General features: G+C 38.4%; 1 protein-coding gene across 1 annotated transcript in view; it reads left to right on the top strand.

Moving 5' to 3' along the window:
• macf1a (microtubule actin crosslinking factor 1a) overlaps window positions 1–16,308 on the top strand; it is a 325,705-nt gene that overhangs the window by 268,151 nt on the left and 41,246 nt on the right. The window contains 7 exon segments of the mRNA XM_055156981.1: window positions 2,255–2,421; window positions 4,828–4,987; window positions 8,529–8,855; window positions 10,711–10,795; window positions 13,163–13,389; window positions 14,954–15,160; window positions 15,705–15,932. Coding sequence (XP_055012956.1) covers window positions 2,255–2,421; window positions 4,828–4,987; window positions 8,529–8,855; window positions 10,711–10,795; window positions 13,163–13,389; window positions 14,954–15,160; window positions 15,705–15,932 — 1,401 coding nt within the window.

The following is a 16,308-nucleotide window of genomic DNA, read 5'->3' as shown; positions in this document are numbered from 1 at the left end:
AAGATTCACAAGCCTACATCACCCGCGCTTTCACACGACAATACTCCACAAATAAACAAAGGCAGGATGCAAAACTGCACACAACAACTTGACAAACCTGACACGATGTGCAGTAGTTTCATTAGTGGGATGCACGCAGATTGTGTTGTGGTAGCGCTCTGGGGGGGAGGGGATTAGCATGAGGAGCAAAGTGAGAGAAGAATCAAAAAAATAGAGAGAGAAACTTATAAAACATGTTAATACGTTGTTTTAGGAGAATATAGCAAACAATAAAAGGTGATCTAAATATGTTTATGTGTTAGCAGGTAGAAGTAAAATACGCCGTCTTTAAAGGTGCATTGTGGAACTTTTTGGGACTAGGATCCATCACCTGCTTGTACCCATGGACCCATTTTATTGCTTTGCCTAAAATGTCCCACAGTATTGCATTAAATGTATATATTACTTGCATTTATTCAATTATAGGGATTTTATTGTACTGAAAAACATGCATTCTTACTGAGAACAGCATCAAATATCCACAGATCTGACCTGTAACTTGGCCTAGTAACGTCGCCAGCTTGACTCTAGGGAGGTAGATGTTTAATGCCGTACTCTGTGACATTTCTGCAGTACCATTTCCACGGAGACGGGCAGATGACCTTCCACCAGAACAGTAACACAGTGCACTTTTAAGTAACTTCACCATCCTGATATCTAACATAGCTGCAATATTTCACCAACATCTCCATGGAGACGAGCAATTGTGACACAGTGCAGCGTTAAAAAGTAAAAATAGATTTCTGAGTTAGGTCCTAATTCCTTTTAAGACTCTCATGTTACATCTTTAGTCCAGTTCAGGTTCCTTAGATACGTTTTTCCTGGATCTACATTGTCTCGGGGCACTCTCTCACCTCTCCTGTTTATCTTACACGAGCTTCCTGTGATTGTGAGCGGAGGAGAGCAGTTCTGGTGAAGACAGATCAATCAAACGTGTTTACATCCTCCCAGCAAAAACGGTGTCACCGCTTTGATAAGAAAATAGTAACTGAAGAGAGAGTGCATTCCTGAGCTGAGAGGGTTTCAAAGAAGAACAGATAGACATGGTTTCAACAGGAAGAAAACTGAACTTAATGGAGAGAGGGGACTGAATATATAGGATGTGGTTATTCAAGATGCTATTAAGATTATATTAATGAGGAAAATGGCATTTCCTTATATGTATAATGTAATTTGTTATGTATGTCCTTACTAGTAAAGTCCATAGGTGTCTACAAATCCATGCTAGTACTAAAATAGATTGTACATACCATAATTTCCGGACTATAAGATGCTACTTTATTCTCACACATTAAACCAGGGGTCTCCAACCTCTTTCCTGACATGATCCCAAACAGGACAGTGGCTCTTGCAGGAGACATGCGCAGTAGAGTGAAGCGAAGTGACGACATCTGATAATTCTGTCGTAATACTGTAGTGTTACTGACAAGCACTGTTCGGAAAAAGCTCATACCAGTATTTAATAAAGAATGTTAAAAATCTTGTGTACCATCTTTCTATGTAAGTATCTCAACGTGGACACCTGCGGCTTATAGACAGGTGCATGAGTATATGTGTACAAATGTGTTTTTCCGGAAATTATGCTATGTTAATACTGAAAACCTCTACTTTTATGACTACCTTTTTGTAACCACTAAATACTATTACTACTGGGAATGCACCAATCCAGCTTCTTCAGTTCTGATATCTATATTGATACTTTCACTCTAAGTATTTGGCGCTATCCGATATTCACCGATATCAGTGTAGAGACAGAAATTACACTTATTTCCTTAAAACACAGTTAACTTATTACACAAGGGATTCAGTTGTGTTATGCAACTATTATTTATCCTGACAACTGAAGAATTTCATGTCAATTAAAGTTTAAACATTATGAGACGTTCTAGGACAAAAATTTGTCTGTAAATATCTTATTACATCGATTTAAAGGTCGAATTAAAAGTCTGAACCAATTTTGTGGAACCGATACTCAATCCAACAACATTTTCAGTCTGGTATTGATATGCGACACCAGTATCGGTATCCGTGCATCCCTAATTACTACTAGTATTTCTCATTACATTGGTTTGCCACAATTATCCAGTACCATGTAATTGTTTAATCTCTCAAAAATTAAAGATAGGATTGTGTGTATTTGTCATGTTTTGCTCAAAAATAACCACTATCTAATATGTAGACTAAACCTCTTTCTGCTTTTCTTTCTGTTTTCTAGTTGTTACAGAGACTCTTGGACGACCGCAAACCCACAGTGGACATGATCCGGGCCGAGGGAGAGAGAATCGCAGCCACCGCCGACGCTCCAGACCGGGACAAGATCCAGACCCAGCTCCAGAGTCTGGACCAGAGATGGACCAGCCTCATGGACAAGGCCAGCGGCAGGTATGTGAGCCCGGGTTAACGAATGCAGGCTTAATCTGTGCCCTAAAGCTTCTTTCTCCATCACCATAGAAACCAACTAAAAGGAAATTGTGGTTTTGTCTGCTCCAGTCAATATTTAATTACCACGTGTGCAGATTTCTGTGGTTAGGGTGTCTGCTTAATAATGTAATTTAAGTGTTTCATTAGTGAAGACTCCTTCCCCCATGTGTTAATTGGAAAACCAGCAGGGGTAAAGATAACATCAAACAAGGATAAAGACTTAAAATAACTACTATGTTAATATAAGTTGCCGTTAGCATAGAAGATGTAGTAGTACTCAAATTCTTTATATTTAAACATAAATATAAATAAAATTTTTAATTACCATAAATTAAGATAAAAAAAACTGTATACATTTCCACATTAATAAGCCTAAACCACAGCATTGTCAATTAGAAAAATCCAACTGCACAGCTCGTGCTCGTGCCTTGTGCCAAATTATGAGACAAAGAAAAAGTAAAGGAGTTTTGTTATCAAACAAATGAATATGGGTCTAGTCTAACAACTTTTGTCCTTGGATTTCTGAATTTCCTCAATTAAAATGGATAATGCACAACCATATCATAAATTAACAAGAATCTTTTTGAATGATTAAGATAAGACCAATGCAACGTCAAAAAGTGTAACTTAAAGACTACACTTCGGGACATAACATCTGATTTATAATTTGAAGTTATAAAGGATAAAACATTAAATAATATACTATTCCTTACATAGAATCCAGGAGAAAGGGGGTAGCTATTCCTTACATGGCTGGTGTTTCTGAAAAACAGAACATGAGATCCCAGTCTATTTCAAACCTACAAACACTTTAAGACAGAAACTGGTCCATCCAAAGGACAAAACACCGAGCCACAAACTAAGCAATGTGCTCCATTCAGTGTAGTGAAGACTGCAGTGAACGCTACAGACACTTCACAAGAGGATGTACCAACACAGACGAGAGAACAACACAGGACCTCAGTCTGCTGTACATCTCCATCTAAAAGCCTCAGGCCACTCCTTTGAGGACAGTGAGGTACAGATCTTTGCAAGAGAAGAAAAGAATTGGTTTGAGAGGAGAGTTAGTAAGCTATTTTTGTTAGGAAAGGCAAACCATCTAGAAATGGGGGACTCAGACACCATTTTTCCCCTAGTTACAATTCCATCCTCAAACCTAAATCAAAACACGGTGGCTGAGTGGCTAGCACTCATGCCTCACAGCAAGAAGGTTCTGGGTTCGATCCCCGGGTCGCCCAGGCCTTTCTGTGTGGAGTTTGCATGTTTCTCCCCGTGTCTGGATGGGTTTCCTCCGGGTGCTCCGGTTTCCCCCAACCCAAAACATGCTACATAGGTCTCCATAAACAGTTGATAGTCATGGTCAGTTAAAATACAATCAATTCAATCATTGTGTCCTTAGGCAAGACACTTCTTCCCACATTGCCTAGTATGAAAGTGGTGTGTGTGTGAGTGCTGGTGGTGGTCGGAGGGACCGATGGCGCCGAGTGGCATGGCAGCCGCGCCTCTGTCAGTGAGCCCCAGGGCAGCTGTGGCTACAATAGTAGCTTACCATCATCAGGGTTTAGAGTGAATGAATAATGCTGTATGAATGAATGCTGAATGAATAGTGCTGAATAATGCTGTGTAAAGCGTCTTTGGGGACAGAAAATGTCTGTGAAAGCGCTATATAAATAAAGACTTACTTACTTACTTACTAAATCAAAACGAAGAGAACAGGGATAGCCAGATCAGGTCCAGAAGTGTGAAAGCTCCATTATGGCCCTGAATTATTCTCCTAATGAGCCCATACTCACTGCAAGTTCAATAGGTCTAATTAACTAATAGAAACTGTAAACAAGTAGATGTGTTAGTTACAGAGTAGTTTCAGTGTAGTTAGCTCCTCCCTGCAGGCAGATATAAGGAAGTGTTCACCAGCGTCTGACCAGAACTGATGAAGCAGTTTAGATGAGCTGTGAAACTTAGTTAACAAAATAAACTTTTGTCCAGTTGACAAATTGAATTTCTCCTTTTGCCATACATTACATGTGAAGGAGCGGTGCAAGAAACACAAATGTTCGAATCATTTCATATTGTTAACTTAAAACTTATGTCACTTGAGGATTTACTTGCAGTGGGAAGAGATATCAAAACTTTTACCAAAGTTATAGTACTGCACTAAACATGAGACTAAAAGGTCATAATAAATTCTAATAATAAATAAGTAGTATTACTCAAGTATGCTGCTAGAAAAGTACAATTTTGTTAAATCGTTACTCAATTAAATGTAACTGAGCACTATCCACCTCTGAAAGTAATAAAAACCCCACAAACTTGACTCACATTGTTGATATCGTGTCTTACATTGTGTGTTTCTCTGTTTCCCCGTAGGCAGAGGCAGTTGGAGGAGCTGCAGGTTTTGGCGCTTGAGTTTCACGAAGCTCTGGAGCCTCTGGGTGAATGGCTCAGTGCCACAGAGCGACGCCTGAGCTCCGCTGAACCCATGGGAACCCAGACGGCCAAAATAACACAGCAAATCGCCAAACACAAGGTACTGGCTCTGGTGGAACTAACAGGAGATTTGGGGGACGTAACATCAGTGAGGTGTAATAAAGGCTAGACAGATCAATGCCCTGGTAGCCCTAACCCTACAGTAACCAACATCCAGTTCCAGGAGACATGATCCGGCTGTTTGCTGGGGGTGTTCTGCATGAATCTCAGTGGTGGGACGTTCAGCAGTTACTATGGTGACACAATGTAAACATTTAGATAAGCAAACACAGCCAAAATATTTTAAGATGCTCTGAAACCCCCAAAACATGATTTTTTTTTCAGGAATCTATTATTAATGCTACCTTTCATTGTCCTGTTTAGGTGTTTAATTTGACTGTAATGTTATTTGAGAGGGACTTCTTAACTTCTTATTTTAACTTGTGTTAAAATAAAGCCTCAGACAGAGCAGTGCTCCTCCAGGAAATTTTAATGACATAAGTAAAAAGAAAATCAGGGTTCCTACGGTCATGAAAATCCTAGAAAAGTCAGGAAAATTGAAAATGTCATTATCCAGGCCTGGAAAAGTCATGTCATTTTGTAAATTCAATGAAAGTTTTGGAAAAGTCATAGAAATTTAGTCTCTTTCACACAACAACAACACAAGTGAAAAAGAGTGGCAACCGTGGAAAATGTATCCGTGGTTATTTCCTTATGGTGTAATGAAATACAAACGGTTAAATTCTGCATATGATATAGATCAGTGTTTTTAGCGTGAGTATTAAATTTCATAAATTAGTGAAACATGTCCTGACATCACTCAAAATAACCAAGTCAATCAATCAATATTTATTTATCTGTATAGAGCCCTTTACAACACATAAAGTGCTTTCCAATACAAACAACACAATATAAAAACATGCAAAAACTCAAAAATAAAACTTATATACTGTATTTTTCGGACTATAAGGCACACTTAATTTTTAATTTTCTCAAAAATCAACAGTGCGCTTTAAAATCAGTTGCTCCTTATGTATTAATTCTGGTTGTGTTTACTGACCTCAAACTGATTTTATGTGGTACACGGTGCTCAAAAATCTGTCAGAATGTTCTAGTGCGCCTTTGGTAAACTACAAAACCGCACTGCTTGATGGACTGTCGGAGCATTACGGCTACTCTAGTCAGGACCCTCGCGGAGTCGTGTCCTTTAGTCCGACAGAAGTTGACCGCATCAATGCACAAGGAGCGGGATGTTTTTTTCAGCGCTTATAGTTTATGCAAATGAGCCATGTGGTTTTAAGATTAGTTTCTGTAAAACGTAAACAAATGTGCGTAAAGCTGCATTAAACACATAATTGCTCAATGTATACTTGAGTTCTCCTTGTAGGAAATAAAAAATAAACTTCATAATGCACATTCACATCCGGTGCGCCTCATAGTCCGAAAAATACGGTATATCTTATGCATAGTGTCACTGCATTACTGAGTATTAAGTTTTAAGCCTGGTTTTAATAGTCTGGTCAACTTTGTGTGAGTTAGCATAATATCAAAAACATGATGAGAATGAGAATGAGGTAATGGGCTGGGGCTTGAACAGCTGCTTTTGAACATCTCCAAAACAACAGCTCCAGTTGTGTGTGCCTGCAAAGTGACAAATCTTTTACAAACACTCCCATAAAAGCAACCGTCGATCTCTCCTCTGACATTAACACTGTTTTAGACGTTTTCGTAACTGAGCCACAAAACACCCAAATGCCCGAGGTGACAGCATAATTGGGGGTGTTTATTTGTAATATCAGAGGTTACACAAATTGACGAATAAATCAAAACCAGAGCACCCATGTTTTATTTAGTTACAACAAGACAAGACCAGCTCCTGTCACTGCGTTTCTGTTTTATTTCAGTTCATTTAAGTTTTGCATGTGCATCATTATTTTATGTTTTATCCCCACCTCAGTTTTCAAACTACATCACATTATGAAATTATTACTTTTCCAGTACACTCATGCTTAGTCATATTTGGTTAATGTCACTGTACAGGCTTGAATTAATGCAATTTTTATTGTTTTGATTGGCTGTAAGAATGATCAAATGCAAAAATTACCTTTATAAATTAATTTTCCTATCCTGGGTAAATTTTGAACCATATTTGTATCCAATATCGTCCATTTTAGTCAAATTTGCTATTTTTATTCTGTATTTAAAGGTCTATATATTACACAAAATTGATTCCTGTGAGTTTTATGCCATGTTATAATGTTGTTACCTCCTCAAAAACAGACCTGGAATTGTGTTTTGTTTCATGCACATGTTTGAGTAACCCTTTATTATTACTCTGTCTACATCTACAAAGCTCAAAATGCTCTGCTCCACCTTGTGATGTCAAGCCAGGGGTGTAGTGGGCGTGGTGCGTGGGGGTTCGCCGTCCTCCCACTTCTCTCGACGTGAGATATAAAAAAATAACAAATATAAAATAGTCTACAACTTTAATGTCAAACTGGCAATGGTGAAAACAAACTGCATAAGCTCATGATATCTGCTGTACTGTCCTATAGTGACCTGAACCAGGACTGAACCAGGACTAAATCATGTCAAAACTGGGTCTAAACCAGGATTAAACCAGAACTGAACCAGAACTTAATTTCGGGTCAGACCCGGAGGTGCACCTGCGTAGACCGTCAGGTGACCACGAGCGAAAGGACAAGCGCAGCCGTCCCCTGATCGGGCTTTGCGGACACTCTGTTCTACAGGCTCTCTTGCTCTCAAGTCCAAGATTAATCCTGGTTCAGTCCTGGTTCATGTGCTGGAGTCTGTGATTTATGTTCTGTATAGGTGATTATAAACAGTGTTAATGTTAATAACATGATTCTGCATCATTTTGAGTAAAAACAAAAAACAAAACATCAAATATTACTGATGTTTACTGGACTGGTGCCTTTGTTTGTACTGAAAGTGAGTTGTTGTTTTTTTTAATCCAACTAGGTTGCGTCATGAATCATGTACCCCCACATAAAAAATCCCCACTACACCAATGTGTCAAGCTGTAGTTTTCACATTAACATCAACCTGTTAATGTGGTTAGATGAGATTGGCTGAAATTATCTGACTGATTCTAGTGAAGGTTTGTGGAGTTTAGAAACACGATGGAGCTCCTCCCGTATTACCCCATGATATCACAAGGTGGAACAGAGTGCTTTCCGTTTGAGAGAAGAACTTAGCCTAAATATGCAGGGTTTGTGTTAAACATGTGTGAATGAAACAAAACAACTCCAGGTCTGTTTTTGATGCAGAAACATTATAACATAGATCAGAAAATAGCATCATATGGGTCCTTTAAATGAAAAGAAAAATGAAACTGATAAATTTTAGAGACAAAAAACAACATTACAAGTCCAGATCCCATGACACTTCTTGGTTTTGTCTCATATTATTTACTTTAAGTTCATTATTCATTTTTATGTTATGCTTTATTATTTTAATTCATTCACTTGTCGTTTGCACGTTTTTAAGTTTTCATCCTTGTGTGTTTTATTTTTGTTTTTGTCTCACTTTTCTCCACACTCCGCCCTTTCGCACACGGCACACTCACACACACCTCCCAGGCTCTCCAAGAGGAAGTGTCCTCACACGGAACCGACGTGGACCACCTCGAGTCCCTGGGCCAGAGCCTGACCCCCCTGAGCAGCCAGGCCGACCGCGACTGGCTGAACGAGCGCGTGGGGGCGGTGCGTTCGGGTCACTCCGAGCTCGCCGACTGGTGCGCGAGGAGGGCGGCCATGCTGGATCAGGCTCTGGCCAATGCGGAGCTGTTTGGGGAGGACGAGGTGGAGGTGATGAACTGGCTGGCCGAAGTGGCTCAGAGGCTGGGGCAGGTCTCAGTGCAGAGTTACCAACCAGAGCAGCTGAACGAGCAGCACAAGCACGCACTGGTATGGACATGTGTGGGGATGAAGAGCTCGAACTAACCATAAAGCAATCAAACTAACCATTTCAGAGAGTATACAGGGGACAAATAACAACAATCGCTTTTATAAGATGAAGAATTAACTGTTCGTCTTTCCTTTTTTATTCAATATACAAACGTTCTATCTTTCCTGTGGTCAAAATTACATCATGTGACTAAAACCAGCGCTTGCCGACCAAAATTTTGCATCCAGACAGTGGTGGAACGTAACAAAGTAAAAGTAGTAAAGCACTGTACATAAGTTTAAAAAAAAAAAAAGTATGTGTATTTTTACTTCACTACGTTTGAGAGCATTTATTTGTACTCCACTATGTTTTTGAACAGGACTGATGAGTAAAAGTATTTATTATTATAGTTTGAGACCTGCTGAAAAGACTGAGCAGTTTATTTTTAACACGTTCATAGTTTGAGAGAACAAAAATATACAAGGAAAAACAACAAAAAAATTGATTCAGTTGTTGTTGTTTAGTTGTCAAATACATATCTTTATCTACATCTTTATATTTAAAGTTTTAATAGATGTCAAAATCTGCGTGAAATACTTTTAGGTCATGTTCAGACTGCAGGGCTTAATGCTCAATTCAGATTTTTTTGTGAAATTAGACTTTTTTGCGAGGTTGTTCACATTTCCCATTAAACGCGACTTGTATGTGATCTCCAGTGTGAACTTTAAATGCCCTAAAAGTGTCCCGCATGAGCATTGGACGACACGACTACGTCACACACAGCGAGCGTGCTCAGTGTTTACAGAAGTCGCCTAAACCTGTTGCCTTCTGGCAGGCGCTTCAGGTCAATTCCAGCTTGGACCAACAGACTCAGGGTCGGCTTCTTCTCCAAAGCTGTCACCATACTTAATGAGAACTGTTAATTTGTTTTACTTATTAATTAATTAATTCTTGCACTTTGATGGAACAGCTCTGAATTTCATTATACTATATTATAATGATAAAAAAGGCTTTCTATTATAGTCTATTCTTGTCTCCCAAAATACGGTCCAGCTCTTCGTAAAATGGACAGGTTACACGTCCACGGCCGCTTCATTTGTTTGAGATTTCATTCTCCTTGTATTTGGCTCGCAGGCTCTTTATTTTTAGTTGACATTGGAGCGAGACCCATGAAGTCATTCCTTTGGCAATCATTTCAAAAACCACCCAGTTCTGATAAGACCCCTCCAATTTGGCCTGAATACAGCGATCCCCACAAATCTTAATAAACTCTCTAACCTCGCTTTCCCTCCAATGACGAGACTCCGAGCCTGACGTGTAGGTGGGATGAATGCGACCTGACCGTTCAGACTAAACTCGCATGTCAAAAGATCGGATATGTATCGGTTTTAGGAGCACATATCCAAGTGGCCTGGGTCGTATTTGAAAAAATCGGATCTGTGTCGTTCAGACATTAAAAGATCAAATACAGGTCACATAGGGGTGAAAAAATCTGATTTGGTTCACTTCCAGCTGCAGTCTGAACATAGCCTTGGTTTTTACTCTTAATAATTATTATTGAGTAGATTTTTTCATGTGCTACTTTTACTTTTACGTAATTAACAAAATCAAGTGTTTCTTCCACCACTGCGTACAAATCTACTGTTGTTTTTCCCATACAAATTTATAGTCTGCCCACTGGAATTCAATTAAGAGTTCTGATTTTCCTTGTAAGATTGGGTTTTCATTGTCCTATAATTCAGTTTTTTGTTTTGGAGTATAAAGCAACAACATGAATTTACGCTGCTCCTTGCTTTTAACATCACGGTGGAAAAGTTTTCAAGAGAGAAATGTTTGTTTAGATGCTCCTATTAAACTGTAATTTTCTATTTGCAGGCGCTGAATGAGGAAATCGTGAGCCGAAAGAAAACCGTGGACCAGGCGATCAAAAACGGACAGGCTTTACTCAAACAAACCACAGGTAAGCCTCTCATATCCTCCTATTACATTAACACCACCACACTTTCACTGATCCCTCTGAGAATATTTACACACACTAAAACCAATGAGCCAGACTTGGACAGAAAATCGCTGTTAACCCGAGAAACACATTTTTCTATCTGTGGCTCACCAGAAATCAACATCTGGTTTCTCTGCTTCATGTCGGACACAAACCACACGCCTGCTTCTTCTAATAAAGGGCCGATTGTTGGTCTACCCCATGACCACCCCACTGCGCTGTGAGAACTTAAATATTTGGACCAATGATGTGGTTGTGAGTGATGAAGCACTTAAGGGGATTTTACAGATCAAAATAAATACTACAGGCTTCTTTTGTGCAATGATAGAAATTAGACGGGCGCAGTATATTGCAAAAATATCGATATTGACTGACACAATAATCGATATCACAAGAAAATAATGTATCGCAACTACACGGAGTTCTCCATTTTACAAAAGTGTGCTGTTTTTGGAAAGAAAAATGGACAAAAGGCAGATTTTATTCATGATTTCCCTTATTACGTTCTGCTTTAAACATGGGTTAGTCTTGGTTTTGCCTTTGATAATATTAAGTTTTGACCCAGTTTCACTAGTCAATAAAGTCATGTGCATTTTTTATTTTCATTTTCAATCAATTAAACATGTGAACTTTAACCAAACCGTGCCAAAAAGTGTTAAAAATAGTACTGTTGTTTAAGCCAAGATGATATCAGTAATATTAGTCTGCTAAAAGTATTTACAGACGCTTATAAAATTCTGCGCAGCAAATCTGTCTCGAAACTTTATAAAGGGCTGCGAAAACGAAAGGGGAACAACTAGGGATGTAGCAATAACCAAAATATCGTGATATCGTATCGTCAAGTCTCTCAATAATATTGAGGACCATCACAATATATCGAATTTCAAGTCTCTTTGCTTAACTTAAGAGTCATGGTGCAGGAATAGCTAAAAAAAAAAAAAAAGACAGAGGGAACTACATAGACCATGATCCTTTGCTCCATTTCAGAAGAAGAAATAACAGTTCTAAGCACTTTTAAGTCTTAGATCTTTGGATTAAGTCTTGTCAAGGCATTTTAAGAGGAAAAAGTAGTATATTAAGAGTTTTAGCTGTTTAGCCTCCACAAAATATCGCAATAAATATCTGTCTGTGAGATGTATATCGTGAAAATATCGTCCCGAGAGATTTTAATATTGTTACATCCCTAATCGTGAGCCTCCCCATCATTTCATGAGCTTTCCCATGATATCGCAATAAATATCATACCGTGAGGTTCATACTGTGACGATATCGTATCACGAGACTTAGATATCGTTACACTCGTAGTAACAACAGATTTTGTTTTAAATCTAAATGGGAAGAGGAGCTGAATATTGTTTTATCAGAGGGTTATTGACTTTTGATGTGCAGCACACAACAAACAACAACTAGCTCCAAAAGCTGGAGGGAATTTTGGTGGAAGTGTCTTATAAGATTCTTTGATTATTTATTACTCCTCAAATTACTGCCAGAGTACAAGGGTTTGATTGTTGTTGCTGGCAGACAGTGTGGCCACTCAAACACAAATCACTTTCATATTTTTTGGACATGTACAAAATAAAATCATTCTGTTTTTCCATTTGTGTTTGAAAAAAACAATACGATCTTGATTTATGTTGTCCCCAAGGACCTAAAAATATTTTTATTAGCCCTTCTGCCTTGAGAGGTGATCGAAAAAGCGGACGGAACCTTTTTAAGATTCTGACATTGGCATTGAAAAAAGCAATAACAAGAAGCTGGCTTTAAAAGGACCCGCCGTCAGTGAATCAGTGGCTAGACATTATAGAAAAAAATATATTCAATGGAACGACTGACTTTTTTTGTACGACTCAAGGGACATTTCTTCTTTAAACGCTGGACAAAATTACTGATATACAAAAACCTTGTCCTTCTCTTTCTCAATCTTCGCCTTAAAACTAATAGCTGTACATGTTCGCCATGTTTAGGCGACTTCCGTAAACACTGAGGACGCTCGCTGTGTGTCATCATCGTGTCCTCCAATGTGCATGAGGGACACTTTTGGGACATTTAAAGTTCACACTGGAGATCACATACAAGTCACATTTAATTGGAAATGTGAACAACCTCGCGAATAAATCCGAAATGAAAATTAAGCCCTGCAGTCTGAACGTAGCTTTAGTTTTTATAAAGTTGTACCATAATCCCTTACTTTTTTACATTACATTACATTAGTCCACCAATGAGCACCAATATAATCAATAGTTTTTGGCCAGTAAGTAAGTAATCACATTTAATAGTTTGTAATTGTTCTGTTTTGAGTACTGATCTTGTATTTTTGGTGTCTTGTAGGCGAGGAGGTGCTTCTGATCCAGGAGAAGTTGGATGGGATAAAATCTCGATACGCTGAGATGACGGCGGGCAGCAGCAAAGCCCTGCGGACTCTGGAGCAGGCGCTGCAGTTAGCCACGCGGTTCTCCAGCGCCAACGACGACCTCAACCAGTGGCTCGACTCTGTGGAGGCGGAGCTTAACAACACCGAGCCAGACGCCACGCCGGCCTATCAGGAGAGGCAGAAGGTAGTTTAACAAGTTACACAGTGACACACCTTTAACTGTGATGATCATTTTTGTGATAGAGGGTCCAAAACCTGCTTGTTTCCATGGGGATGTGATTATTTTACCTGGAATGTTTAGTTATCCCATTATAGGTGTTTTTACTGCTTAAAAATACCATGCAAAACAGGTATTTTTACGATACACTAAGACGCCTCTCCACAGAGCTGACCTGTATCTAGGCCTTGTTTAATTTATGCCTATCTTGATGGACATGGATGAATTAATGCTTTACTATGGAACATTTCATGCACTTTTCCAAATTATAGTTTGTTAATTACAGTTAATTACGGCTTTTTCTTTCTCCATTCAACTCGTCTTTTTCAACTGGTGTACCTCAAGGCTCAGTGCTGGACCCTTATCTTTTCTCTAATTATCTATTTAGCACTTTATTGAAAATTCTACATCTTCTTAAAACAGTTTTTGTAATTCTCAAACATGTAGTTTTTTAATAAATTACAGGAATACAAGTATAAAACTTGAATTGCTTTTAGTTTTTACAGAAAATGTGATGTCCAGAAGTAAATACCTCACATTATTTATCTTTTCAAAATGTCTACTTTGGATGCACTTGATATTTCAGAGCAACCACTGTCCTACTTTCAACCAAGTTACCATAGAAACCAAAATTTCACAGTATTCAAGAATGGTCTGTACACTCTGGGTCTGGGCTGCCCTGTAATTTCCCTTCAAAATGGCATTTCACTTACGTTTAGTCACGTCTCTGCAGTTAACAAGAAAAAATGCATTAACAAGAAAATTGTTTATCTTCCAGGCTTTGACAGTTTTATCTGACAGAAAAATGAATATCTTGATTTTTTTTTATTTGTTTGTTAATGAATTATGTTTTATCTTTTTTTTTTATTCATTGCATTATCTGCTCAAATGTGCCTGCTAATGTCTTGGTTGAGGTTTAGATATAACACATAATGAAGAATATTTATTATACATATTACAATACATATTTTTAAAAACAATATACTTTATTTTTGCTCCCAAACAGCAATTGTGATATTATCCATTTCTTTTTGATATGTCCAGTAGTGGAACATAATGAAGTACAAGTAGTAAAGTATAAAAAAAAAAAAAAAAAAAAAAAAATAGGCATCTGTACTTTATTTAAGCGCAGTTTAAAGTGAAGACTTTTTACTTTTACTACAGGTACTTCAGTACTTTTACTTAAAGCTGCAATGTGTATGTTTTTGGTTGAGGGTCAGTCACCTGTTTGTTTCTATGGATATGTCATTGCTCTGCCTGGAATGTTCCACAGTATGGCATTAAACAGCTCTACTTTACATTTAGTCAACTGCATTTGATTTTATAACTCAAAAATACCTAGAAAAGCAAGTATTCTGACTGAGCGGGGTCGCCTCTCCACAGATCTGACCTGTAACTTGGTCTGGTTTGGTCTCCATGAAGACAGAAAGCTTTTACCATACTGTGAAACATTCCAGACAAAAACAACAACAAAACTGAGTATATCTCCCTCTTCTACTTGTAAATAACTTTTTGTATTTCTGTGCCGTAGGAGTTGAAGAAGGTTTCTGCAGAGAAGCGTCTGGTTCTGGACACTGTGAATGAGGTGGGCAGTGCTCTTTTAGACCTGGTGCCCTGGAGAGCCAGAGAGGGGCTGGACCGACTCGTGGCCGACGCAAACCAGCGCTACAGACAGGCTGACGACACCATCACACAGAGGGTACAGCTGGTGCAGGCCGCCATCCAGAGGTCACAACAGGTACTGTAACTACAGAGAATTTGGTGTTGCATATATATTGAAAATACAAAATTCAACATTCATTTATACACCTATACAGTATATAACTATATGAACTATATTTCTGTTTTATCTACATAATATTCCTCTCAGAAATGTTTTAAATTACCAGAATTAACCAAGCTGTGTAGAAAAAATGTAGAAAAGCTTGTTTCTTGTGTTTTACATAAGAAAAATGTCTGATCTCTCTGTCCACTTGTTTGTCCAATACGAGGAGGCTGTATAAATTATTAAGTAACAACATTCTAACAAATCCATTTACAATTTTACAAAATACCCAATATTTTCATTGCTATATAAATGTGTTTTGAAATTGATATTTAACCATAAATGAATTATTTTAATGCATTTTCATTTCTGCTTCATTGCTTTATCTACACAAATTTCCTTTCAGAAATGTTTTAATTTACTAGAATTAAGCAAGCTCAGTTGATAAATGTTGAAAAGTTGTTTTTTGTGCTTCATATTATAAAAATATTTGACCTCTGTCCCCTTGTGTGTCCAGTACGAGGAGGCCGTAGATGCAGAGCTGGCCTGGGTTGGGGAGACGGAGCGTAAACTGTCGTCTCTGGGGCCTCTGAGCCTGGAGCCTGATGTGACCGGGGCCCAGCTGCAGGTGCAGAGAGCCTTTAACATCGACATCATCAGACACAAAGATACAGTGGACCAGCTCCTGTCCTCACGCCAAGACATCCTGGAGACTTGCAGTGATGCACAGAGGGACGCGCTCATGGTGAGACACATCATACGGATTTATGGATGACGGTTTCTGGAAATCTGTTTTGTGTGCAGCCTTATATGATAAATGTGTCTAAAAAGATATAATGTGATTTGTGTGCTGCTGTAGTTGTATTTATTTATTCATTATGAAATATTTAACCCCATTTATGTGTCTTCCTGTCAACCTAGTGAGTGTTAAATTTGTTGTTTCCAAAAAGTAGATGTAAATTGGCGAGTATATTAAAGACAAAATAGATGACTTTTATTGATTGCAGGCTGTTGGGAAAAGTAAGTTGACCTAATTCCTGAATTCTAACACAATCAGAGAATTACAAACTATTTGGTTTTATATGTTATTTTTTTCCCCCAGTTGCTTCCTACTCGTGAAG

This window comes from Boleophthalmus pectinirostris, unplaced genomic scaffold, assembly GCF_026225935.1.
Source record: "Boleophthalmus pectinirostris isolate CB_2022bp ecotype Guang Dong unplaced genomic scaffold, ASM2622593v1 HiC_scaffold_21, whole genome shotgun sequence".
NCBI classification, from domain to species: Eukaryota; Metazoa; Chordata; class Actinopteri; order Gobiiformes; family Gobiidae; genus Boleophthalmus; species Boleophthalmus pectinirostris.
Note: the sequence above shows the minus strand (reverse complement) of the source record. Positions and strands in the feature narration are given on the sequence as shown.